The sequence below is a fragment of the Epargyreus clarus genome, unplaced genomic scaffold, assembly GCF_041222505.1.
Source record: "Epargyreus clarus isolate Ecla_fem2 unplaced genomic scaffold, WU_Ecla_fem_2.2 ptg000019l, whole genome shotgun sequence".
NCBI classification, from domain to species: domain Eukaryota; kingdom Metazoa; phylum Arthropoda; class Insecta; order Lepidoptera; family Hesperiidae; genus Epargyreus; species Epargyreus clarus.
In genome coordinates, this window is record NW_027332227.1 from 14372151 (window position 1) to 14399980 (window position 27830).

At 33.3% G+C, this 27830-nt stretch overlaps 2 protein-coding genes across 2 annotated transcripts; one reads left to right on the forward strand and one right to left on the reverse strand.

The window, feature by feature from the left end:
• The first annotated feature begins 809 nt into the window (after positions 1–809).
• On the forward strand, positions 810–17372 carry LOC140750354 (aminopeptidase N). Its single transcript, XM_073083830.1, has 13 exons — positions 810–1622; positions 6397–6570; positions 8213–8530; positions 10249–10438; positions 11413–11672; positions 12727–12919; positions 13200–13386; positions 14240–14337; positions 14596–14778; positions 15265–15440; positions 16022–16144; positions 16288–16378; positions 16810–17372. Exons 1-13 carry the CDS (start codon positions 1156–1158, stop codon positions 16915–16917), a joined length of 2568 nt encoding a protein of 855 aa, XP_072939931.1. The 5' UTR covers positions 810–1155; the 3' UTR covers positions 16918–17372.
• Positions 17373–18831: 1459 nt separating this feature from the next.
• LOC140750384 (membrane alanyl aminopeptidase) lies at positions 18832–27681 on the reverse strand. The gene is made up of 14 exons (XM_073083870.1): positions 27018–27681; positions 26406–26558; positions 25803–26090; positions 25270–25450; positions 24713–24990; positions 24301–24475; positions 23402–23579; positions 22665–22768; positions 22199–22393; positions 21850–22040; positions 20666–20842; positions 19841–19987; positions 19597–19675; positions 18832–19044 (listed from the first exon to the last, which is right to left on the reverse strand). The coding sequence occupies exons 1-14, from the start codon at positions 27644–27646 to the stop codon at positions 18832–18834; spliced, it is 2988 nt and encodes a 995-aa protein (XP_072939971.1). The 5' UTR covers positions 27647–27681.
• Between the last annotated feature and the right edge of the window lie 149 nt (positions 27682–27830).

Below are 27830 nucleotides of genomic sequence, written 5' to 3' on the forward strand. Positions count from 1 at the left end.
GGTTTTCAAAATCCCAATTCAAGTTTTTGCCTGCTACAAATTATCTCGTTTTTAATTTGAAAGTAAACCTCGTGAAAAAACTATGTACGTGCCTAATAGTTTGGAAAAAAAAGTTCTTAAGGTGTGTGTAGTCTAATATAAGACCCCTGCCCAGCTCTGTGACGGAATAGTTGGTCTTTTAGTAGGTACAGATTATTATGTTTACGACGTGCTAGCCACCTGATTCATAGCATATTATGTTTGTCTATCTATGTGTCAAGAGTTATGTCAATCAGTAATACTATGTTTACAACGAAAGAGAACGAATTCCATGAAATATTCTTCTTATTATTAATTTTGACAATTATTTGTATTAAATAAACGTATTTTTTGCAATGGGCGCAAGAAATTTCTAAGAAGCACAATTGGCTTATATACCTATACAATATTAAATGTTAAATTTTCCTTATATTCGTACTTTCCTTCGGATTCGTATTAGCAGAAACCACTGCTTACGCACTCGCTATTTTAATACGAGGTTATTATTGAATCCTCACCTTGAAGAGTTTCTGAACACTCAGCATTATTATTTTTACATTCTCCGTCATAGTTTTTGCAACATAATCGTTTCATAGAAATTACCCTTGCTCTGAAATGACGTTACGAAAACAAACAATAAATAGAATGTCATCATGCCAATGTAAGTTGAACTATGATGTTGTTTGACGTAACCCTGTATTGTTCTAAAACTGTATGAAGAAAGGGGGGAAGCGAAGGTCTTCTATACTGGTTGTTAATGGCGCCAAACTTGCGGATGCGCGACCGCGAATTCTATACTCGTACTCGCAAGCTTCGCGGTTGGACGTACTCACGTGAGCTGCGTTTTGGCGCGAAATCGAACGTCGAACGAAGCTACAGATATAAAATATAATTTAGCTAACGTTTCAAAATTTTAAGTTTTATAAAGTTTAAAAAATATTAAATTTTAAATCGTATATTGTACGCGTTACATTAATAATTTGTGTAATTTTTAATTTTTGATTTTTAATTTTTTAATTTTTGATTTTTGAAAAATTATGAACACGAAATTAGTTAAAATGTTTTGTTACCAACAAAAATCATAGTGACTGGCCTTTGTAAAAATATACTGGTGGCGGAAAATTAAAATAAAAAAAAATGTTTCACTTAACGTGGATTCTTGTTTTATGTTACGTTTTTCGGAGTGACGCTAACGTTTTACGTGAAGAAGAGTGTTTGAACTACACAGTGTATCCAGTACAGTATGACATCACACTGTTTCCGCATATTTATCAAGATGGCAACTCTTACTACGACTGTGATATGGTCATAACGGTAATTGCAAATGCGCCTAACGTAAACATCATAGAATTAGACAGTCATGGATTGGATATAAAGGATGGTTCGATAAAAGTTATGTATGGAAACGTAGATATTGTGAATCAGTACAGACCATACGAGTATGATGAGAGAAAGGGAAAGTTGTACATTTATTTGAACGAACCACTGAAACAGTATAGTGTATCGAAGACGCAGTATTTGATAAGAATTTCGTTTAATAAACGCTTGAAGCCGGATAGTGATGGGATTTTTATTGTACCGTATGATGGTGAAGATGGTAAGAGGTAAGATTTTTTCAAATACAACGATATCAATATTAAAAGGTAATGAAAAATTACTTTAATAATTTTTGTAGTGATGTAAAAGATGAAAAAAATCTTGTTTGAGTAACTGGTAACTTAAAACGCTGATTTTACCATTTACTACTTTTTTATGGAGTATATGAACAATATGATGAAGATGAAGTATTTACCTTTCATTTAAGTAAAACCTTTTGTCTTCTACGTTGTCTTTTACACTGGATTTGTTTTTTTTTTTTATTAAACGTTCATGTGTTTATAAGTATAGTTACGTCAGTAGTCAGTAGGTATAGCTATGTCAGCAGTCTTAGTCCACTATCTCCTTCACTTCAATGATCCAAACGAGGTCATTGATGTTCTAATACCCCCTGACCTTTAGAAGCCCCTCAGTAGCCCTGCCCTCATCAATCATTGAGCACAAAGAGCAGACCTTTTATTTTAACAGGACCTTTTTCATGAGATTGAACCGGTAAACGAGTATTCATGTTACTAAAATATTTCCACTAAGCTATAGGTGGACAAAAACTTCAAGCCCAGTATGAGTCGAACTTCCTTCAACCAAAATTTCATTTATATTTTAGTTTTAGTATTTGATACCATAACAGAAGTAGAAGTAAATGCTTTAGAAATTTTAAACTCTCCCTATTACGGTTCACCGAAAGATTCTTCATTTTCTTGAATGGCGACCCCATTTATTGGTATTTTTGTTATAATGATAACAGAATTACACCTTCAAAAAAATAATGTTTCTACTATGGTTCAAGAGATAGAGTCCTGTGACTGCCGGGCAGACGTACAGACGAAGAGACAGCGGAGGTTAACTCAAAAGGTTTTAACCCTTTGGATATGAAACCCTAAAAACATCAATTTAAAAATGCTTCTAAAGTAGTATAACAAGTCATTTTATAATACATACGCGTAGACATAAACAAGAGGTAAAGTCATTATGATAGTAATTGCCATTTACTCATACCGGAAAAAGTGCCCATTTTACACAGAAATATTAATGAATTATATTAGTATTTTACCTATTTTATGCTTCCTCTTGTCTGCTGTGTACATTTGCTAGCCAAAATATTTCTATTTAGCGTCCTTGATTATGTGTTTTACAACTTAAGACTTCATTATTATACTTACATAATAAAATTAGAACATGTCGTGTAATTAGTATACTGGGCGTATACAAGACAAACTATTTAACATTGGCCCCGTACCATACATATATGCAAAGTGGTCGGCCTTCTATCCCACGGTTTTGGACCTTTAGTGGCTACCTATTAGTGACCATACTAGGCCTGCTTTAGTGTTTTTGACATTGGTTCTTTTTGTTACAATATATTCAAGTTTGCCATTTCGCAAAATTAAATTACAATGGAATTATTTATGGTTTAAATGTAGTACTACCACGTCTTCTATGTCTGTTTGTATAGCAGCATCATATAATATTGTGGTAGCAGGTAGCTGTTACTGCCCCACTACTAGGCACGCATTTACTCACAGAATGAGATGAGATGATAAATCCATAGTCCACTGGTCAAAACCGGATTGATAGATTTTTACATACCTTTCGACAATTTTGATGCCCAGTTTTAACAACATATGAATATACAGTGACTATTACTCCTATATGCAATAAGTTAACAGAATACCGAAGTGATTAACAGGGTGTACGATTCCTATCTTACTCTGAATAAATGACATTGTTTTGTCATCAATGGGATAGGAGCACTTAACATCAAGACAATTTTTTTAATTGAAGACTTTTAGCACGTTTTCCTCATACATTTAAGACATAAAAACTTAAATCATATACTATTATTAGGCTCAATAAGGCGTATAGATGACCCTCACGAGACGGTTCGTTAGGCACGCGAATGAGGGCACAATGTACTTTAGCTACCTAAATGGCATTTGAACCATAAGTAACTTTCTTAAATCTGATAGCGCTCAATCAAGACGGTGATTGAACGTTATCAGGTTTAAGAAATCAGATCTTGAGATTTATTAACAAGGATACTTGAATAGGTATTGGACTCGTTTAGTTCTTACAGCTGTAAGCTGATTATTCCAGAAATATTTTTTTATGTAATAAAAAAAATCAATAACAGCTCCATTATTTACTTTCTTTGATTTTATTCATTATGACATCTTATTCTCTAAACAATATATTATCCTTCTTTATTTTAATATAGTTTTCCGTTAGATTGCTACTCACCAGCAATTAAATAGACTCTAATTAACATAAAGTAATTAAAAAAGTATTGTAATGAAAATATACCCTTACCCACACAGTATAAAATGTATTACATCTTTACCTACAGTGTTAAGCGGGAGTCATAGATTTGCCTACTTTTTCAAGACTATAAATAGAAGTTGTTACCTAGTCGAGTGCTAATAAGCCAGGCGTTAATTCTAGCATACCTAGCATACCGCCACTAAATGTAACGCGGATATGAATGTTACACAGCCACTAATTATAATTTGCTTTAATTTTGAATGTTAATGGCAAAAACCACATAGAACTCGTATTCAATTTCTAAAATTTACAGTGTCTACTGTATAGTGAAAAGGATATGCACAAAGACAATGGTACTTACATTGTCATGCTTTATATCATCATCATCAACCCATTCTTGTTCCACTAGTGGGCACGGGTCTCTTCTCAGAATCAAAATATTTAGGCCGTAGTCCACCGCGCTGGCCAAGTGCGTATTGGTAGACTTCAAATACTTTTGAGATTTTTTTATAAATATCTCAGGTGTGCAGGTTTCAGCAAGTGATAATTAATTTCTAATACGCACATAACTTTGAAAAATAAGAGGTGCGTGGCTGGGATTTGAACCTGGGACCTATCGATCGAGAGGCCGAGTTTCTTAACCACTAGGCTATCACTGCTTTTAATAAATTCTGCTGTAATGCTTTATAATAATACTATTTTTTTGAAAATAATCCATAACTTGATTTAGTGATGAGGGATGTTATTAGAGGATATGATAGTCTCATCAAGTTTTTTTTTTTTTTTTTTTACAATATAAGAGTAGCAGACGAGCATGCAGTCCACCTGATGGTAAGTGGCTACTGCCGCCCATGGACATCTGTAATCAACCCCAGATAGGATTAGATATTCCTACCTGAGGTCGGCCACAGATGCGCCGCTACCCCTGAGGACTAAGCTGGAACGCCTCGGAAAAGTCTGTCTCCCTTACCACACCCTTCAAACCGGAACACAGCAGCGCCTAGCACTGCTGTTATAAGGCAGAAATAGGTGTGGCGGTGGTGCCGCCGGAGTCGAACCACAAAGGGTTCTACCACCGTCAAAAGTAAAGTACAAACTAATCATGAGTGCTCTGTAACAATATATTAGGTCAATAACATCCCGTTGTGGAATAAGGTGACGCTTCAACGCCCATGACATTGAAGATGTGGCGCCTAAAGTCAATGAGTTCTAAATATGTTATTTTATTCCATCAAACGTTATTTGAAAACTTATTTAATACGAATGCATTTCTATTGAAATGGAAATTTTATTTCTGAAGTCAAAACAATATTTGTTGAAATCACTCCTTCCAAATCTGTTTGCAACTAGTTACTTGTTTGTATTTGAATGACACCAAAATTAAAACACATTTCAATTAAATTTGTTTACTTATTTGAGTTAATTCTGGATTTAATTTATCAGTGCCATTATAGTAATAAAAAAACTTTCTGAGAATTGCCAATCTTTCTTCTTATAGTTCTTCTATCTCACGAAGTCCATTCGGGTTCCATAGATGTCTTCGTAAATTAAACACTAACTAAGCTTCGGGATAAACGTTAGCTATCATGCTTCGGCCCTGAAACAGAAACAAAATAAGTTATTTATTAGACAATATCCCCATAAACTAATAGACATAAATTATTTATTGTTTTTATTATAATCCCGTTACGCGCGGGGATCGGACTGACTTCTTCAGATAGAAGAACTATACTTCAATAGTAACGTGTCTTCGTTTGTGCGTCCAATAGTCTTTACATTGAACCCTTTATCATGTATGATCTAATCAATATTCTTATTCTTATCATGATTTCTGCCATAACATCTGTTTGTCAATGAAATCGCAACATAACTGCCTGATCCCACGTAACGCGTCAGCGCTCCTGACCTTGCCAGGCATTGTGGGCGCGCGTCTAGTTTTTGCCGGTAACTCCATATGTAGAGGTGTTCGGTCTGCGTCGTATGCATTTAAATAGATAACGCTATTTAGTTTTTGTTGCGTTTATGGGAACTAAAGTAATAATCAAAGAATAAAAACAATTAAACGTAGAGGAAAGAACAAAGAAATTAGAATGATAAAGTATTCTTTTTTTCAACTTACGACAACGACTTTTCAACGACAAAATTTAATGAATAACTGTCACACTCCCCTAACACGTTAATATTATAAATGAAAAATCGTTGTTTATACATCGAAGTACTGTGATAATAATAGCACAGATTAATAAATAGTTACTACGTAAATAATAGTAAAGTCATATAAATATTAAGTGGCATCTAAGAGTTTACTCTACAATGACATATAAAACAAGAATTTATAAATGTTTGTTGTTAAAAAAATTGTCATTGATTATTTTCTCAATACCGATTTACTAACCACTGGTAAAAGTTTTCTCACGGTCAAGGTTTATTATCAAGAATAACTGAAATTTCTTAACGTGTCATTAATCTCAACTCTTATTTGTACTATGTGACTGAAAATATAACTTTTTTTTTTAATTTCAGGTACATCTACACGACCCGTCTCTCTCCAAACAGGGCGAAGTACTTCTTCCCGTGTTTCGACAACGCACAGTTCGAAGCGGTCTTCAAGTTCAAAGTCTATATCTTACCGCCCCATAGTGGCACTCAGTATACCAACACAAGTGTGGTGATTTCTAAAGAACAACGGAAATATAGGTAAGAGGCTATCATTTGGAGTAAAGGTCTGAGTAAAGTTAAGGAGATCAGTGTGTATTATGTTATGTTTAACCGTATTATCCACAAATCTAATTGTAAGATTTATGGCTTCTAGAACTTTAACAATTGATATTTGACTTTTTTCTATATAAGGAATAGAATTCAAACCAATATTTCATAGCCTACACTTAACAATAAGCAAGCAAGTCCGAACATTGACTTGTAAGTTTTGAATTCATAACCAAATAGATTTGGACGACTTTCTATTATTATTGTTATAAATAGCCGAGTCTCGAAATAACATACGGATGTCCAACCTTGCAGTACTGACCGCAGAGTAACCGCAAGTAATAATTGACATCAATACTACGTTCGAGTGTTTGACAAATATAATCATTGCGTGATTTACCAAATTCATAGTTAGCATTTAGAGAACTGCCCTCATAATTATTGTACAAAAAACTTTTGTATGTATAACATATACGTATTTTAAGAAACTTGTTAAGGCTTTGAAGTCTTCAACATTTTTACACGGAAAAGGTCTTTCAGTACGTCTGAATCTATCTATAGTATCTTAATTATTTTGTACTCAAAACAGGTAGACTTCTTAATTTAAAAAGTATTGGTATCTTCTACGTGTTTAAACATATTCTCTGGAAGTCTTGTAGTTTTAAATTTATTATATCTTCGTTTTTGCTTACTTTCTAACTAAGTACTACGGCCAGTTACTTCAATAATTGACACCGTTCTCATGCGATACATTTGTAGCAATCCTATTATGGTACTAAGTCTCGAGTAGGAAATCAATTATCACAAAGCAAATTGATGAATTAAGATACTTTAGTTCAATTAGAAAGTTCAGATTTTACTTAGTAATTTACTAATAAGTTGCCTGCTTCTCCATAGTATCTTGCCTCTAAAAGAATTTAACAACATTTTTATGTTGCTTTCTAATGATACTCGGAATGCAATTACGTTCAAATATGGCTTAATTAAGAAATAAAGACATTCACGAAAAATACCAATCGATGGAAATTTCAATCGTTTCTAGTGAAATAACTTCATAATACTTGTTGATGAAAGCCGATAATATACTCAGTTTCCGAGAGACATGACCATTTTAGCTCACGATGAAGAGAAAGTCACCAGTACTCGTCTAGAAATTGGCAAAAAAACTGCAGACAGGTCTAATTCCAGCTATCGACCACCGTGTTGTGGTCACCAATGCCTTATAAGTGACATCTAATTAGCGAATCAATATAACCGTGACAGACTAGATTAATCAGTAAGATATCTCCATTTCTTAATGAATTACTGACGGCATTTATTAAGTTCCATTCAAAACAAAGTTGTTCATTCATACTTGTGTAATTGTCGCACTAATTAAACAACTGTGAATGAACATCGCTCGTGGTCCAGTTTTATAAGAGAAACATCCAACATATATCAACTCCAATTAAGAAACAGTTTTCAAATATGAGCTTATTATAGCTTATACCTAAAGTAGTTTAGCATCATCAGAAAAAATGTTAGTAAAGTTTCAGTAACTTGGTAAAATTTCACACAACTCAATGTTTGATTCCTTCAAATATTGTCGCTTTTTCATTGAAATATACTAAACCGTGTTTATCTATCTTTTTAGCCTCAAAGATAACTACGTCATTATCGAGTACATGCCGTCGCCACAAGTCGCCCTGCACCAACTTGGCTTCCACTACTCACAGTTTGGAAGTCGCCAGGTTACAGCTAAAAATACAAACGACACCTTAGTCATATGGGCACCAGTCCCAAATCTACAGTATTATACTTATGTTCTTAAGTTTGGAGAAACGATAATAAATCTGATACATGAGTATGCTTCGATCAATCGGCCTCTTGTGTATGGGCCTATAAATATAGTAGCGGTCCCATTAATCCTGAATGGATACGAGATTGGTAGCTGGAACCTTTTGACTAACGGGTAAGTGGATTATTTATATTATTATCATATTATCGTTCAAAGACTATGGAAATCTTATTATAGACATTTTAACTTACATGCGAGATATAATAAAGTGCTCAAATATTACAAATGCTTACGATGTTTCGTACCAACGCTTCTTAATCTTAAATAACACTTTTTGTGGGCGATTTTATTATACAAGACCCATATATTTGCTAAGTTTTTTAATAAACCGGCTAGTTAATAATATGGTACGCATTCCATTTTTGTTAAAATCTGCTTCCTGCTACACATAACATTTAAAGTTCTATTAAAGTTGAAAACAACGTTCTACTAAATCAATGAGATCCTCTGGTACCTTACCAATTGTGAACCTCGATTTCAAAACGAAATCAATTCAAATCAAATGTTTTTATTCAAAATAGGTTCTTTACAGAGCACTTTCTGAATGTCAAAAGATACGTTTTTCTCTCAGTAAACACCATAGACATACATTTACCTGGCCATGTTTTTATAATATGGAAAGTACTTAATTCAGTTTCATGAAAAACCTTCCTCTGAATAAGCAAGGTTGAAAAATAGCGAAACAGATGTTTTATCGTTACGCTTATGTTTATAATTGGCTGTTTGGAGAGTACGTGCCGTGTTATTGAAAGCTGAAATAGATTTCAGACTAATGACGTTCTTGCTTTAGAACCTAGGTATTATAGTAATCTTTATGGGTTACATTTTTAAATAACGATAAATTCCTACTGTTCTTTTCTACAACGTTATACGAGTATATGTATCTTTGATACATCGTTGACATCTTTATCTTTTAAAATATTTAACATTAATCTCATATGTTTCCTTATTATGGCGGTATTGAAATAACTGAATTAAGGATTTTTTTATTTATGTATAATATGTCTTCAATGCCCGTTACTTGATTCAGATCGCTTGTCGATATCGTATTTAGGGCTGTAAATAAAACTAATATATTTACCTCTTAAATACGATATTACAAGTTGAGCGACTTAAGTAATGTCGCTAATCTTTAACGAGTTTCTGTATTTCTAAGAAATTGAAATCGATTTAAAAAAAACCGAGGTGACGGTATCTAGCGTGATAGATGGGATTTTGTCTTTTACTTATGATGCCTAAGCTACACGTCATCCATTAGTTCCAGTAAAGATTACATCTGGCCTTTTGAACTTCATTAATATCTAAGAGCGAAGTAGGCAGTTAATTTTACATTAGGTGACATCATAAGATCATTGTGATAAGAATGTATTTCAGGGTAATCGACATAGCATCGATTATCATTATTTAAAAAAAACATTTTTAAATATAACTTTATGCACATAATTTTCCTGGAGTATTGCCAAAAACGATGTTCGGTTACGGCTTTGGAAATGCACTAAATTATGACTATTTACCATATGATTAATGTGATTTTGATTATAAAACAAGTGGAATCTACAGTTACAATCTTTAGTAACAATTTTATCTCCATTTTTGTCTAGTTTCTATAAAATCAAAGTATCAAACGTGCATGTAGTTTACCTGATGTTAACTAACCATCAAGTCAACTGCATGGTCACTGTCGTTTACGGACATCATATGAATTTGTACATTCTTTGAGAACAACGTTGGTATGTTGCGTGTATCTCTTCCTTATGCTATCTCTCAAACCAAAAGACAGCTGCATCTAGCACTTGAAGTAAGAAAAAACATTTTTTATATCATAATTTCAGCGAAAACAGACTCGCCTATAGACCCGAAGACACAAGCATCAAGCAGATAGACAGAATGACTTTCGAGCTATCGCAACAACTTTGTCGGATTTGGCTGGGGAACCCTGGCGAGCCGGAACGCACGCGATGGAAGGAGGAGTGGTTTAAGGAAGGCGTTGCTACATACCTGGCTTATTACTTCTTGGCTCAGGTGAGGTTCGAAATACTTACATGTAAATGATATACTACTACTACTATACTGATAGAACTTAGCACCTAGTTATTTAAAGTTAATCATAAATCTACTTTCAAACGAGTAACCCTAGGAAGGTTATTATCCTTTTTGGGGAAATATTATGCAGTTGTTGTTAAATCTTGTAAATTTCATATTGGTATGATGAAAGTTTTATTTATACACTCACTTGAACGGTGTATTAATCCTGAAGATTTATGAGTAATGTTGAAGGAGGTGGAATTCCCAGTGTTCGAGTGCAGAGTCACGACCGCTCCACTATTTCTGGTTTAAAACAGCAATGTCGAGCTGAGGTGTACTAGTTTTTACACTTTGAGCTCAGTCTTTGTTAGTAACACAACCAAGATCAACTTTAAGTAGGACTCTTAATTTGATATCGTCCCAGGTGTCCATGGCTATCTTTTACATTTTTCAACGTCATGTAGTTTTATGGAACTTCACTATTAGGTTTAGTAACTATTCGGGATTAGCCTTTTGAAACGGTATACAAAAATCAATTGAGATGATGTAATCAATTTATGTTCCAGACGACTTCTGAACTGATCTCACGTTATGGCGATTATTTTGCGTTATGCATTAGTACACATTGAAATAAATTATCACTTACGTCAACCTTATACGTAATCAACTTGCTATGCTCCCATTATTATGTGTGGAAATCCTCCTAAAATGCTCGGGTGACCACCGCAATGACTAATAAGATTTCGATTTCAAATTATACTATACAATGAGTATCCTGATTTAAAAAATGTATTTTTTCTTCCTTGTACAGCAAATAAATAGCCTCATAACCTGGATCTGGAAAACCTGGATGTTGATGTCAAAGATTGGGATAGCTGCAACTCTGCACTGTAACGACTGGGCTATAATTTAATGTCTATTTATAACTATATAAATCTGTTATTAATGCTATGTTCTTTTACTATTTCCAGTATAATTTCGGCGATATATCTGCAGGGCAAAGACGGCCAATCGGTTTCTATGGTCTTCAAATGAAGCACAGAGCAATGGCTGTAGACTGGCATCACACTACCCCAGCATTGGTGTCATTCAACAGGACTTTGGCAATTGACATACCATCAAGATATAAGGAACTGGTGACCATGAAGACGGCGTCAATATTGTGGATGGTTGAGAACTGGATAGGTTCTGAGAAGTTCCATCAGGCGCTAGTGAATTATATTAATTCAAGGCAAGTCGATTTTCAATGAAAAATAAATCATTTTATTTATTTCTCATAGACTTCGTTTATGTTCAAGTTTCTATAATTATATAGGCAGGTGGTGGTATAAGTGTTTCTACACGTGTTTAAAAATTATAACAATATGCGGTGCGGCTGATATTTGGCATTGAAATCTGTTTTATGTTAGAAGAAATAAATAAATTTCTTGTATTTAATATTAGAATTAGTATTACTTATTATTAGAAGTAGTGTATCTTTCAATTGTAGCTCAAATAAAAGGATATTTGTCGTATTAAAATATTAACATTCTAATTATATGCGATACTGATGAAAAATTTCATTCAAAATTAATCTAGTGAAATGGAACTTATATGATCTTAGCGAGACGATCTCAGTCGTGCGCACAAGTATGGCTTTTCTTTTTATGGTAATAACAGTTACTTAATTTATAATTATGATGTAAATTATGAAAAAAAAACATCTTGATCAGGAACATTTTAAAAGTAATTCATGTCGCTTTAAATTAATTATCACATAAAGTATAGTACTAAATAAAAATAAAAGTGTAGCAAAGAACATCACAGGTCAAGTTCATAATGATAGTATAACCGTGTTATAACAAAGTAATTGGTTCAACGCAAAGAGTTAATTATAAATTCGCGTGACTCATTTCATCCGATGTAACAGTAAACGCTAATTATATAATATCCTAAATTGAGGTTACCTCAGTAAAGTGACATAATGTATGCAAATGATAGTGAATGAAAATAACAGAATAAGGTCGACGGGATACTGAAACGGCACAATGAATTTGCATTTAGTATTCCTTCTCGAAAATATAAATGTAAATTTGCTGCAGCAATGTGAGCAACAAAATTTAAAACATTCAATTGAAGAGTGGCTCAAAATATGACATATTTCAAATTATATTTATTATATATTTTATTTGATGTTCCAATTTTTTGATCAAAATCAGATCAATGTTTTTTTCAACAATTAGAAAATATTCAATGATATGTTTAAGTCGAAAGTATTTCTTTAACGTTCTCATTTTAAATTCCAGGAGAGGAAAGTACATCTCCCTAGACGACTTCATGGTAAGCTTAGACCGTGACACTGTGGAATGTCTCCAGCAGTTCTTCAACGGGTCTACCGCATCCAGGGTGCTAAACTCCTGGTTCCATCAATCTGGCTATCCTGTCGTTAACGTACAAGTGTTTAGAGATCGCACACCTAACGCTATCATGTTAAAACAGGTACTTTTTTACAGAAATAAATTAAAAATAGCTTCATTTTGTACTTTTCTGTCTTTATTACAATATGAAAATTATTTAATTTGAACAATAATTTTTAATGGAATAAATTTTTCAGTTATTTAAATTGTTGTCATAATAAAATATTGAAAACAATTTTCCAAGAACGGATAAAAAATATGTTTATCACTTATTTTTATGTTTGGCAAACATGTTTGGATTTATGTTTACAATCGTTTTAGAATTTTGTACTAAAAATAAAATATGTTTCGTTTTCTTTCAGCGACAGTTCTCCTTCACGAACGAAAATCGCCATGACTCGAACTATCTCATACCTATATCGTACATCGTCCAAGATAATCAAAATTGCTTCAACTGCTACCAGCCACGTTTTACCATTGGCATGCAGACTTATACTTTCGGGGAGAACCTCAATGGTGGATGGATTGTTCTCAATAGAAATGCTTCAGGTAAATTCTCGTTTATTTGAAATTTGATCTTGATGTTATAATCAACAATAGATTCAAATGTTGCAAATCCCATGTTATTATGTGTGTTATTTTATGGAAGCAATAAGGATGATTCAAATCGTTGACTTCAAATTTTTAAAGTTAAGTGCGAATTTGAATTATAATTATTGCTTATTTTAAAGCCGAAATAAATATCGTAAGGAAACATTAGACCGCGAAAATATTCGAAATTGACACTTGACAAGATTCGTATTGCGCTAAAATAGGTTGCTGATACAAATTATATTGTCGATAATTATCAATATTTTCCACATCTCAAACACCTAAAAATCTAGGATCCCAGATATTTCGCACATATACGTGCTAATAATTGCAATAACCTTGGCCAATGTTAGTGTGCCAGTAGTTTGTGTACCAACATTGGCGAAGCCTTGGCCGCGGTTAGTCACGACAATAAACCGTCTATTTCTGTGCCGGCAGAAAGCCCACGCTCGTTTGAATCTCCTCTAGTGCATTCGTTGGATATATTACAAGTTTTAAGATTTTATCGCTGTTTCTTGTATGCAAATGTATTAAGAATCAATACAAAAGATGGATGTTCTAGATCTTAAGCTAAAATAAACATTATAATGTAAACTGAATTAATTATAGTCAATATATGCGCGAAGATCATTCGGCGTTGAATCTATTTTTGAACGAGTCTCTTTATATCGATGTTTTTTTAAATATCTGCGATAGGAAGTTTAAGGACGTACTTGCTATTAATAATCAATAAATGGATGAACCATCCTATCAGTATAACATAAGTATTTTATCTTTATTTTTATAAAAATGTAATCAATTATAAATTCAGGTTACTACCGAGTAAATTATGATGAAGAAACTTGGAGGTTGATCGCTAAAACACTGATGGAAGATCATTTAGCTATCGGTGAGCTGAATAGAGCTCAGGTAAGATTAAAGCTTACAATAGATTAAAAAAATATCTGAAGAAGTTGCAAATGCTTGAATTAGAAGCAGAAGAAAATACTGAAATTTTTTAGATCACGTAAATTAATTTAAATCATCTCATCCTTTAAACATGAAAGTGGAAGTGGTACACAGTTTCTACATAGTACAAATAGGTATGGCTGTATTGCTCATTAAGAAAGATCTAGAAATGTTAAAAGATATTTCAAAAAATGTGTATGTATGTTCGTACATTTCCAGATAGTAAACGACATATTTGCACTGTACGCGGCGGGCGACGTTAATGATGAAATAGCTTTGGAAGTTTTGGATTATTTAAATAAAGAGTTGAGTTACACAGTTTGGGACTCCGCTGTGGCGGGCTTCGAGTTTTTGACCACGGAAGGAACCCGGATGACGAAGACACTTTATGAGGAATGGCAGGTAATAAACAATCATTATTAAACCATTTTATTGTTAATTCTGGAAATTAGTCTTACCTTAGAATGAGAAAAGTGCTAAACATAGTTCACAATGTATGATAATCAGATTGGTAGATTTCGTTCACCTAAGAATACAAATGGAAAATTCTCAATCCTGACGTTTCTCATCTTAAGTTTCCTTATGATTAATGTTCATAATATTAGTGCCGGAATTTTCAATGAAAGATCGTCACTTTTAGAGTTTAAAATTTACGACATAGTGTTACCACCACTTCGTTTACCATTTAGTAATTTTCCGAAGAACTGTAGGAGTTACTTTATGCAAGATATTTACAAAGTATAAGTCAATCAAAAATAAGTCCTTACAATTTTATGATAAAGTAATATTTTATGTCATATTTACGTCGAGTTCATATGAAACACACTTGAAACATGGGTATTATTTAGTGATCTATTAATTTCATATGACCATTTATCAAACTTCCAGAACTTCATGCGGCACAAGATATCAACAATATACAAGAGGCTGATGGAAGTAGAGCAGCGGCCGAAGACCAGGTTGTTCCGGAACAGAATAGTAGAGTTCGCGTGCGCCCTCAACCACAAGCCATGCTGGAATGATATGAGGCGGATGTATAACAATCATATTGAAGGACGACAAAGGTAAAATTCTACAACCTTATGGATATACAAATAGGAAAAACTGAATTTGATTCTGATTTACCAATTCTGATTATCAAACAATTAAAATTAAAGTCTATTTGTGTTGATTTGAATATATTAGTACTCGTTTCGTGTAAAAGGAAAAATGAATCAAATAACATTTAAGAAGTGCCGTTAAGAAAAAGATAATTTTTTGCTTCAAGGTTTTTCATGTCGTAAAAAATTAACTATTAGAATCAATATAAAATTTGACATAAAAATTCTAAAAATATTCATTTTAAATTTATAACAACAGTAGTTGGTTCAATTTTATAAACGTAAGCAAATAATTGTCGTTTGCAGGTTTTGTGCATCATCTTAAATATGTAAATGTCAAACTTAAATGGAGAGCAAATGTTTGCGTTTTTTAATAGATCTCTGTGAAAATCGGTTAGCTTATTTAGGTTTAAGTAAATATGTTTTATTCTTGACAGGACGTATTATTTCAAAGCATGCACCGTTTTTCTCCTTTCAATAATATCATACCATACATACAATTGATTTATCATCATAATCTTTAAGCCAATTGTTTCTGTCTTTAGACTGAATCCAGATTTCCGTGAAGCTTGCTACTATATACGTGTAAATGAAGGGGATCAAACCATTGTCAATTCCAATTTGAACCACTTTGAACTCGAAGACAAGCTGAGCGCTGAACACAAAATGTGAGTATTACTGACCTTTACTCAAATACTACATTTGATACGATTTTTGAGGAGTCGTTGGGGCCGTCTAAATTGTGGGGGTGACATCACTTTGTTTATTAAAGCAACTAATCTATCAATATCTTATATGTTCTTGTTAACAGGAGGGAAATGAGCAGATTTCTGTATAGAATCCCCGTTGGAACTCCGCGGCCGCAACCGTTAAAGAGGTCCACAACCACCACCACAACTGAAGTGAGTTACTTTTACTTAATTCATATTTTTATAACTGTATTGTATCATTTTTCAATCCAGTATTGAATGGCATCGAAAGCTTAACAGCTCAATTTTCGATATATTACAATAACAAATTTTAGTTCCTAAACGAGTCACTAGAGGCGCTACATGTTAATGTGGATGGCGAACTAAATATTGAGAATCAACACGATCGAACTTAAAAACACACACACTAAGGGTATTAAAGTTACGTCAGAAGTTACTGTCGAATGTCGAAGAAGTCTCCAAGTCGAAGATGTAACTACAGTTTCAACTTTTATATGAGATAGCATAAAATTAGAGTAACCGCTAAGGATTTTACAATGTCGAATATTAAATTATTTTTATATGTTTTCTTGTTTGTTCTTAAGTCTTGTAATTTATTTCAATTATCATTGTTATCATTACAGGTATCAATAGTTGTTACGGCAGTCCCTCCTACGGCGTCATCAACAGTGAAGTTAGCATCGATTTTAATAATTGCTCTTGGAGTTATTATAAATATGGCTATAAGATAAACAACAATATTATAATTGGTATTACATGATATATTACTTTCATTATATGTAATTAATGTTACAGTGTATTTATAAAAATGTATCTTGAAATTTACGTTTTCAAACGAGTTAGTACAATTTTAATGTACTAATTTTAGAATGTTCAAGTAATTATTATTATTGATGTATTACTTGAATCAGTAACATGTCAACAATAAATGCGACACTGCCATAATTATGTAAGAAATGTTATAGAAGATAGATCTTGTTTATAATAACATGTATTTTAATGCAAGAAATATGGAAACCAGATTTACAAGTACCAAAAAGCTTCGAACATATACTGTAGTACAATATTCAAAAAAGCCCACAAAGTATATTTGCCAATAATAATCGTGAGCGTGGCATTAAGTAAGATCTATTTGACTGATGTAATACCAGAATAGTGTTTGGCAAATACATGCTTCTTTAAATGAGGTTTCTTTATCTTTATGGGTACATATTTTGTTTTTGTTTTTATTTATATACCACATTCCTAATACATTGTTATTTTAGATAGTAGTACTAAAGAGGTTTGTTTTATGACATTTATGTAGACATTTTAACAATTTCTAGTCATTATTTATTTTTGTTTTTTTTTTTGTTTTTTTTTTTTGATACAAATAGTAACTAAAATAAAACTTCAAAATGATGTTATAATACTATATTTATGACTTATGATATATTTAAAATATTTTTTTAACTTTTAGTGTAATATGTACATATTACACTTAAATACATAGCAACATGTACGAATAATATTATACTGTGCCTTATTTATAATTATATTATTAAAATGATATTTAAACAATTTATAAAGTAATTAAACTTAAATTAATAAAACTCACTAAAATTGAAACAAGAGGACGCGTTTGCTTCAATTTTAATTTGTTTATAATTAATAATATTATACGAAATTATAAATAATTAATAATTTCTAAAAACTTAACTTTCAACGCTGTGAGTGAAAATGCTGTATAAAAATTAAAACTAAAATATTATATCCTAAGCTAAATATAAGAGCTAATATAAGATATTTATTATTTATTTGTAATATTTATATTAAATTATGATTATATTAATAAATTCTAATTACAAACACTTATTTTAATCACTTTGTGCAATTCTGACCATTTACAACTAAGGGGCTAAATATTTTTAGATAATACTTGATTAAATATAATAATATTATTAAAAGTAAATTAAAGTTACACAATATTAATCACTCAATTCATCAAACATTCGAGTTACAAAATCAAGTGTAACGGGATGTGACCATTCGTAGCATTGCTTCTTTTCTAATAAATATCCTAATATACTTTCAGTAAATGAGTATATCATAGTTACAAGTTTATTACGATGGCTTTTGCCAAATTATTGTCATAATACTCATGTACTAATGATTATTAAGGTAGTACTTAAACTAGATTATGTATTAGAAAATAAGCCTTGAAACTGCAAATAATATCAAAAAAGATACTACAGAGTTTCAATCACAAGCTACCCGCAAAATTTATCTTACATTTATTTTAATATTAATATTAATAATTACTAGCTATAACGTAATAAGTAAATAACAATCTTAATTATAAGTTCAACAAATTACTTTTCGATACTTAAATACTCAAAACATTTTAAAAATAAATTATAGATTTAATAATAAGGATTACTTTTATATTTTACGAATTAAAGAAAGTATAAACAATTTTAACCTCTGATGCCTCGTATGCTTTTAGTTAAAATAAATTAAATATGATTATTAATAAATTAATTTAAAATATAACTTAAATTAATAATAATTGTTAAAACTTAATTATTAAATAAAGCGACACACAATGATATAAATATAAGCAATAAAATATAACTATAACTTAAATTAATAATAATTGTTAAAACTTAATTATTAAATAAAGCGACACACAATGATATAAATATAAGCAATGATGATACTATCATAGTAGATGCATCATTCTCGTCTATCCATTCGTATACATCTTCTAGATGATTGGACCTCCATTCCAAGTCTACTGCAGTCTGGTCGCGAGCTCTTTCAGCCACATCTATGGAATCGTCTAGGAAACTGTTCACTGAGTTCACCCAAATCATGAACTGAAAATAAAAAAAATACATTAAAATCCTTATTTCCTACTTACTCTTTTTTAGAAATTGGTAATGTTTTAAGAAAAAATACTCATTTTTATGCAATAAAATAACCCATTTAAATATATTACTCTTTATAAAGTAATGTTTCTTTTACTTTATTAATCGAGGTAGGCTAATTTCTATGCCTAAAAGTAATAATAATATTAATATTACTAACATTTCATTACAAATTAGCTTTGTACGGTAGGTCGCTTAGGATTTTTTCTATTATACCTACGTTTCAAATGATTTGCATTTGGTTGATTGTTATTTGTAATTGTACTCTACCTATCGGAAGTCGGTACCTTTTGGGAGTTACTTATTTCATCAAGTTTTTGTAATTTTCCAATCAAGGCTATGTTATGTTTTTAAACACCGAAAACAAAATCTCAAAATATCAAATAATGTAATCTCAAAATTTTAATAACTTTTTCTTTATAGTTCCAGTCCACTAGATTATGCAATGACATATGCAAATAAAGGAAATTATGCTGCTGTTTTCAAGGTCAATAATATTACCTGATCAAATTGGTCCCGGGTGACAATGTTATCTGCTAATACTAGAATCATATCTTCCAGCTTCTCCGGGCCACCATACCTGAAAATAAAGTAACACTATAGTTCTGTTTTTGTGAACGCGTTTAAAATAAGTAATTATATACAAGTGATTGATGGCGTTGCTTCTGGATTCAATATTTTACTATCCTCCTATGATATTTACGGAAAGTTACAAATTGATACGATCCGTAGAATAAATACTTACATGTTTCTTGCTTCCCGCGTGTGGCCAGATAAAAAGGCAATCGCAGCATTTGCGTTGTCTTCACTGGACTCTGCGACTGCCGTGAATATTCTGAATCGTTCTTCCATGCTGAACGGACTGTTATTGGCGATAGTACTTAGAAGAAGACTGGAATAAGATTATATTTAAAAAAATATATGTTTAAACTTTGATGTTATGGTTTATGAAACTTTATTCTCTTATCTAACTAAGAACTTAAAATCTACTTAATTTAATTATAATATAATGTACAGGTAAGCATACAATTATAAACAAATGATGTCATAATAAAAACACCAATGCAATAATAACGAAGTCGCTATAAGTTATCGTGGTATGATTGCGGCAGCCGTGATACTTCTTTCTGCGTCATAGCAGCATTGTATTCTGTTGTTGTATGAAGGGAGCAATATAGCAGATACTTAAATGGGACAAGATTTAGTACACATGAGTACCAACATATGATTTTTCGCCTTCAAGCATGACTCACTAACCTACACACAATCCGTGGCTAGTGAAGATCTTAACCCATAAAATTAACCAACTTTTTATCGTCAGTAGTTGGAAGAATGCGTTAAGCCGTCGATACTTCGTCGTAAAGGTTTATCAAATGTTTATACGTAAGGATTTGATACTCAATGGCTGGGAAGTCCCGATAATTTGTATCCTTGTGTACTATTCTTTTCAAAACATTAAGACAAAGACCGTCTAATTAGTAACAAATATAATATAGATATCGATGATTTAGGAAGTAAATGTGGGTTCTAATGTAACAATTGACTATTAAATATTAAGTAGGCTACTTACGCTCTTATAAATGCGTTATCCTCTGAGCATGCAAACGATTCCAATATGACGACGCGCTCGTAGTGCGTCGGTTCTATTTCCAGTCGAGCATCCAGCATTTCGAGGATGTCTTGGCCACCTTCTCTGACCATCGTGCAGTAAACAGCTGGTCTGAGATCGTTCGGGATGTTGGGGTTCCTGTAAAATGTAGGCAGTTATTAATATGTGACATTAGTTAATTAAAAATTATGTATAGATATACCTTAGGGCTTTTACCGTAATTTTACAATCCTAGATAATTGATCATGAAGATAAATCTGTAAAAATTAACATTATTATTTAATATTCAATGAAGATATTGTTTTATATTTATACTAGCTGACCCGGCAAACTTTGTACCGCCTCCAAATCTATTTATCAATTATATATCACTCTGGCCTATGTTACTCGTAGATAATGTGGCTTTATTATTTTATTCATTACAATCAAACAAACAAACAAAGTTTTCCTCTTTATAATATTAGTGTAGATAATACGTATTTTTTTCCATATAGTATGGTATCTAATGTTAACATACCGTTCAAATGTCACGGTTACCTGCAGGTTCACCTACCACCACGACCACTACCACTACCACCTTCAGGTAGAACCCTTTGTGGTTCGACTCCGACGGTACCACCGCCACATCTGTTTCTACCTAATAACAGCATTGTCAGGCGCTGCTGTGTGATAGACTTTTCCGAGGCGTTCCAGCTTAGTCCTGAGGGGTAGCGGCACGTCTGTGGCCGATCTCAGGTAGGAATATCTAATTTCAGAATGGGGCTAAGGTATCCTCTGCCTGTCGTAAGAGGTGACTTAAAAGGGGCTTCCGGGGTTGCGTACGAGGCAAGACTGGGAGCTCAAACCGCCCGGCCAGCGACCCCGGGATGGACGGCAGTATGTGTGATCGCATACTGCCGTGCACACCAGACGGTGTGGCGAGCGCCAAGCTCACCTGGGCGGAGCCCGACGGGGCACCGCGCTAATAGAACTTCGGTTGCGTTCCATTGGAGATCCCGGAGCCCTCTACGCAGCGCCGAGGACGGCCACCGGAGGGGGGGGGGGGGTTTAGTGCGGTAAGAGTCGCACATAACCCTCTGTCACTCCCACGGCACCGGGACCTTTTGAAGGTTTTCCCCTCATTAACAAAAAAAAAGGCAACTCACACGACACTGTTGTTATTGGGGTCGTAGAACCAATCAACAGCCGCGGCGATACAGGGATCGTATTCAGCGCGACAAGCGTGATCCATGACCAGCCCGCGGGTCAACGACACCATGGCTGCCTCGTTGATCTGCGGGTCCGGGTCGAAGCCAATCTCTTCCTCGAATGTTTCCATGATCCTTCGTATTATTCTCTGTTTTAAAATAAATTACAATTTTGCATTATTTTGTACGTTGATACAAGGATATAAAACAACGCTGTCAATACAAACATTCGATATTTTGTAACTAGAAGAACGATTGGAATGATAATCCTTTGTTACTGCAATTCATCATTTCATGTCCAACCTACCACATAGATATCTTGATCTAAGTCCTCGTCGTCATTGATCATAGCAATCAAATGCTTCCTTAAGAAGTTCATGTTCCTCACAAACGCCTTCCATACTGCGTACTCCGTCTCATGCTCCATTGACATCACTATTTGTAACGCTATGTCGTAGTCCAGTTTGCTAGCTCTGGCCAAATTAAGGGCATCGTCGATCAGCTGTAAAATACATATTTTGCTAATTAGTACGTGAGTCAGCAGATTGAGGCTAAATTTTGTTTCTCTTTTATCTTCTTATACATAACTGTAAATGGCATACATTTATTCTGCAATATTTTAATATTTCTTATGAGCTTTCGGAAAAAGAAATTTCCTTTATAACTTAAATACTTAATATAGTTATACTGTTATACTGTCTCGTATTTTATTCATTTACACATAAGAGACATATACTTTAGAATGTATTATACATGTAATTATTTTTACTGACTGTTGCACGATTCAATGGATGTATTGCTTTTCTTCGTTCTGGGTCATTAAGAGCATTTAAGATTCGTTCCCATAAATCTCCGTCGTAGTTCACGCGGTAATAACCTAAGGAATTGAAATAAAAGTCAGACAAACTGCAATCTACTAAGTTTTCTATTATACGTTACTTAACCAAAATTCCTCGTAGTATACAATAATATTTAGTTAAATATACTTTTTCATTCACTTAATTATTATGTATGTGCTATGGAACTGTCTATTTAATTTTGTGTGATTAAAATCTTCGGAGAATGATGAGTTGAAGAACATGAATGAAGAGAATGATGAGTTGACTAGGAAGAACAATTAGTGATAATGATTATGTTCTTCGAAATAATAATATCCACACAGATTACGTCAAATTAATTAGTGATAAGTCTCAATGGTATATGTGGACTGCGTGCAGTGTGTTCATTATAAACAGAAGTTTATATTTCATGCCCTAACGAATAAGGATGTGGTGAAACTCATCAAGAGATGGCGTTTCTGAAGCACGCTATCAAACTTTTCTTAACAACTCAAATATAATACAATCTCCCAATTGCGATAGTCGGAGCACAGCCGCTTCCCGGTCATGATAACTTAGCTCAGCGGTAGACCTCTCTCAACCAAAAGGGTTAACAAAGATCAAAAATATAATGAACTTATTTAGCCTTCTGTTTCTGACAAGGACAATCCTGGAAACAAATATATATTTACCTTGTCCTTGAATATTGAACAACACCCAGTCATCTTCACCGAGCGCCAAATTGAGTGCCGTTGTGACATCTAACATCCTCGTAGGGTGAAGATTGTCGAAATCAGGGTTTGCACTTGTTGTAAATGTTATTGGGACCATGTAGTTCCCTTGAGGGGCACCGGCTAAGGAGAAGTGTTCCTGTAAAAGAAAATATATAAATTGTTAAAAAGTATTATATCCTCTATTTCAACACCCTCTCTTGGATTAATTAACAGTTGAACTATTTTTAATATCGATTTACTGTTAATTTGTTACAACTCGTGGATTTCACATTTTCTCCTCATGTCGAGTCTATATGCTATTATAAATTTGAATGTCTTTTTATGATTTTTAACTACGAAATATTATTAAAAGTTCTTAAATATCTTAGAATACATTCCTTATGGATATGAAAGAGATAACATCAGCAAAAGCCGATACGGATACTGTAATCTCACGTCTGGCTAGAAGTGTGAAGATGTGGCTACATTCATGAAGAATTTGTTACTTGTCAACTTTTAATTTTATCTTATTTTGTATTGAGTGGTATACGTCATCGACATCAAAAATAATCTTATCAATATCAATTTTTACCTTTTAAATAGTGTTGAGTTTATTTCAAATATTTGGAATAAATTGGATGAAACACTACATTTACATGAATGATTTAAAAAAAATCAGAGATTCTCATTACATATAAGTACATTTGTCAAGACGTCTATTATACGCATATAAGTAAAGCATCTGAACAAAACAAATTAAGAATATAAGAAAAACGAAGAAAGATAATGAAATTAAGAGAGTACACAAAAGGTTTTATCAAGGTTTTTACATTTATGTCATCCTATATGAGGAATTCATCATGATAAAAAATAATTACCTGTGTTAATAATAAACCACCCTGCCGAAGTCCTACATGTATTAATGGATAGCCTGTATTCTCAATGTATGGTTCTAAGAATTCACCTATGTCATCTATAAGGTTATTGTTACTAAATAGCCACTCGCTGTTGATCGCGTCGTAGAAGTTCAGAGTATTTACAAATTGCTGACCTCTGAAAAACATGATTTTTATGAATATAATTGTGTTATGTTGAGATATATCCCAATTGCTGACTATTGGCATATGAAATAGCGGCTAACAATAAATTTTTGCAGTTATTTAAAGTTTGAATTTATTAGCAATAATTTGACCCGTTAGGGCCTGATGAACGTATTGTTATTCAAAATCTAAAAACAGAGAGGGGAACATTATTTTTTAGTATTATCAAATAAATAAATAAAATATTTACCTAATGTTAAGCAAAGCTCTTGCACCAGCCCTAATGAAGTCGTCATCTTTGTCACCTAACACCAGCCTCAACATACGCAGGATTGCTGGTGCCTTGTACTTGATAATCCCATTCAACACACCTCGGATGTCATTTTCGTCAAATACATCTTCTTCTGGCTTCATCGGTTCCGCAGTCATGTACGAATCTCGAAGTAAACTCTCTTGGAAGATTTCAGTTGTGAATATAACGTCAACATTGATAAGGCTGACGTCATTGCCTTGAGGATCATGTTGAAACTGGAAAATTGTATTTAGATGATTTATGTAATCTAATAAGTCGTGTGTTTTTGTTGCATTGAATTTTCTACTTTAACCTGAAAGAATTGACCTGAAAGTATGACTACTACAATGACATGACTGACTAGATCAGGAGGTCATGTCATAAGTAATAGCAATAAAATATTTGGTACATCGTTTGTTTGTCGTTCGTTTGAATAGGAAAATAAAGATACCGAAGAAATGTAAGCTACACGTATTAAACACTATAGTAAGGTACGGTAAGTAGTATAAGTTTACCAATCTCATCATCTCTATACCAGCGTACTTGGCGAGCCCAGTTATGACCCACTGGTGCCGCCAGTTCTCAGGGTATACGACGTATCCAAACCATTGTCTTGCCATGGCCTCTGCTATGGTTGATAAAGCTGTTGTCCTTTGCCTTACGGAATGTGAGCCCTCCATTAGGACGTATGGTTCCCTGTAATATGTCAAATTACTATTAAGGTGTTTTACCTTTCGTTGTGACGTAGTGACATTCGCATGGCTTTTTATTTGTTTTATCATCTCTGTATGGATACACAAAAAGCTATCTGTAAATCTATGCCAAGCATGGACCTTCACCCGTTTCTCTGGAATATCTAACCGTTTGTTTTATTAAAAAAAAAATGTCTTTGTTATAATTAATATATTATAGTTGAGCTTTTTTACTTTCTGAAATTTCGCTGACCGTTGAATTGGAGCAGCTAAAGTTGTTTTTAAACAGAATTAAAATATTAAAGAAGTGCAGACACAAATTGTTACAACATATAAGTAGTATGTGTGTCACTTACCATAGGCACACTGTTGATAAAGCGTACCAATCCCTATAAATATCTGGAAATGCGAATATATGCATACGTCCATCCTGATCGCGAACGATTTCTGTATACGGTTTCCTCGTCCATTCGTTCAGCTGTGTGAAGTAGAAGTTGATGGCCACTGCCGCTTGAGCATCCTGGTTAGCGACACCTGGTCGCGCGTACAAGAGAACATTGGCAATCGGTATGTTAATATTGTTTAAATTGTGCGCTACCATCCCCCAGAGATGCATCGGGCCTTGTAACGGTCTGAATTGAGTTCTGTAGAAAAAGTACTTTTATAGTTTATAAAATATGTAGGTATGAAGAAAATGGAGCAGTTATTGTAAAATATTGAAGTGAAATCAGGACCTAATAGAACAACGTGTTGCAATATTGTGCTAAAAATTCAAAGCTTTCACACCATCAAATAAGTTTTTACAAGTTTCCACAATTAATTACATTTTGTTACACATCGTACATATAATATCACACTTCTTTCATTGGGGTGCTAAGTTGTCAGGAAAAGAAAAAGCATGGTGATTAATAGAACACCATATTAAAACCTATAAATATTAAGTAATGTTATCTACTTACGAACTGTTCTCTTCTAGCAGAGAATTAGCCACCATGTGGTTGAAATCCGTGTCATTGAAAGTGAAGGTGACAGTTGAAAGAATGTTGGGCTCATCGATGCATGGGAATACTCGTCTGGCATTTATTGGGTGTAAGTTCATGGCTAAATACTTTCTGAAATAAGTAAAAATGGTTTATTCTTTTATTCAAGTTTATTTTTTTTGGCTTTCTACGACGCATCATGTAAGGAAGGTTTTTTTCTGGTTGAACTTGGTTTAGTGCTGTTTTTTACCATTACGTTATACATCCCTTGCCTAAGTGTGGAGTACGTCTATTAACATCTCCCTTGTGTTATGACCATTTTCAAGTAGGTCTACCTCCAGACACATTTACCTCCAGATCCCACGACTATAGGGTATTAGTGATTTATTTTTATATAATCTCAAATTTCTCTCAAAACGCTAATTATTATAAATGTAAGTAAAAAAAGTAGGTTCCTATTTCAGGTTGATGTACATGAACAGCAGTCAGCAGTAATTACTATCAGGTAGAAGACATCTTATTTTGCAACATAACTTTCTTAGACAAATCGCAAATATAACTACAACACAATAAATATAATATTTTAATTACACTTCATTGAAGTTCGAGATAAAGAGCCCTTTGCCGTCATTGCGTAGCGGTCCTCTATATCTTATAATAACCACGTAAATAGATCCTCGAAGATTCGGGTTTATTTCTAGTACTCCATTATTTAAATTATAGGGATTAGGTGCTGCGTTAATATCTGAGAAAATTCCAACTGCCACTGATTCGATGGTTAGGCCTTCGCAGTGGAACATTAATGGGTCATCTCTAGTTGCCATATCTACTTCGACTGTTAAGACGGCTCGCCCTTGGAAATTTTCACCATCTTTCGTTATTTCAACGGCATATCCAGTCACTTCTTGTCCAGGACGCAATTCTCTTAATCCATCTCTAGGCCAAATTCTTGTTTTATTACCATCTTTTACTGTTTCAATGGTTACTGCTTCATTGTCTTCTGGTATAGTCGAGGGCGATATACTCCCTAAATCTAAACTAGCTTCCGTGGTTTCAGATATTTTAAAAGTCCTTTCTAATTCGTTGACAAGAAAATCTGTCAGAAGATCTGTACCCGTAGAAGTTGCCGGCACATTTTTTAGAGGTAACGAATTGGTAACGATAACTAAAGCAGAACATAATATGAGCGCGCACTTCCACTTAAATTTTAACCGGACCATCTTTTAGATGTAAAGTGGTCGGTTTGTATTAACACCTTTACTTCCCATACGATCGCTTCGCAATGCGTCCCGACGGCAAATAGGTCGATAGATACAAAAGATGAGATATGTGGAATGCCGATAATGTCACTAGTACAGACATGATAACATTAGAAAGCTTCAATTACGTCGTCTTGCTTTATAG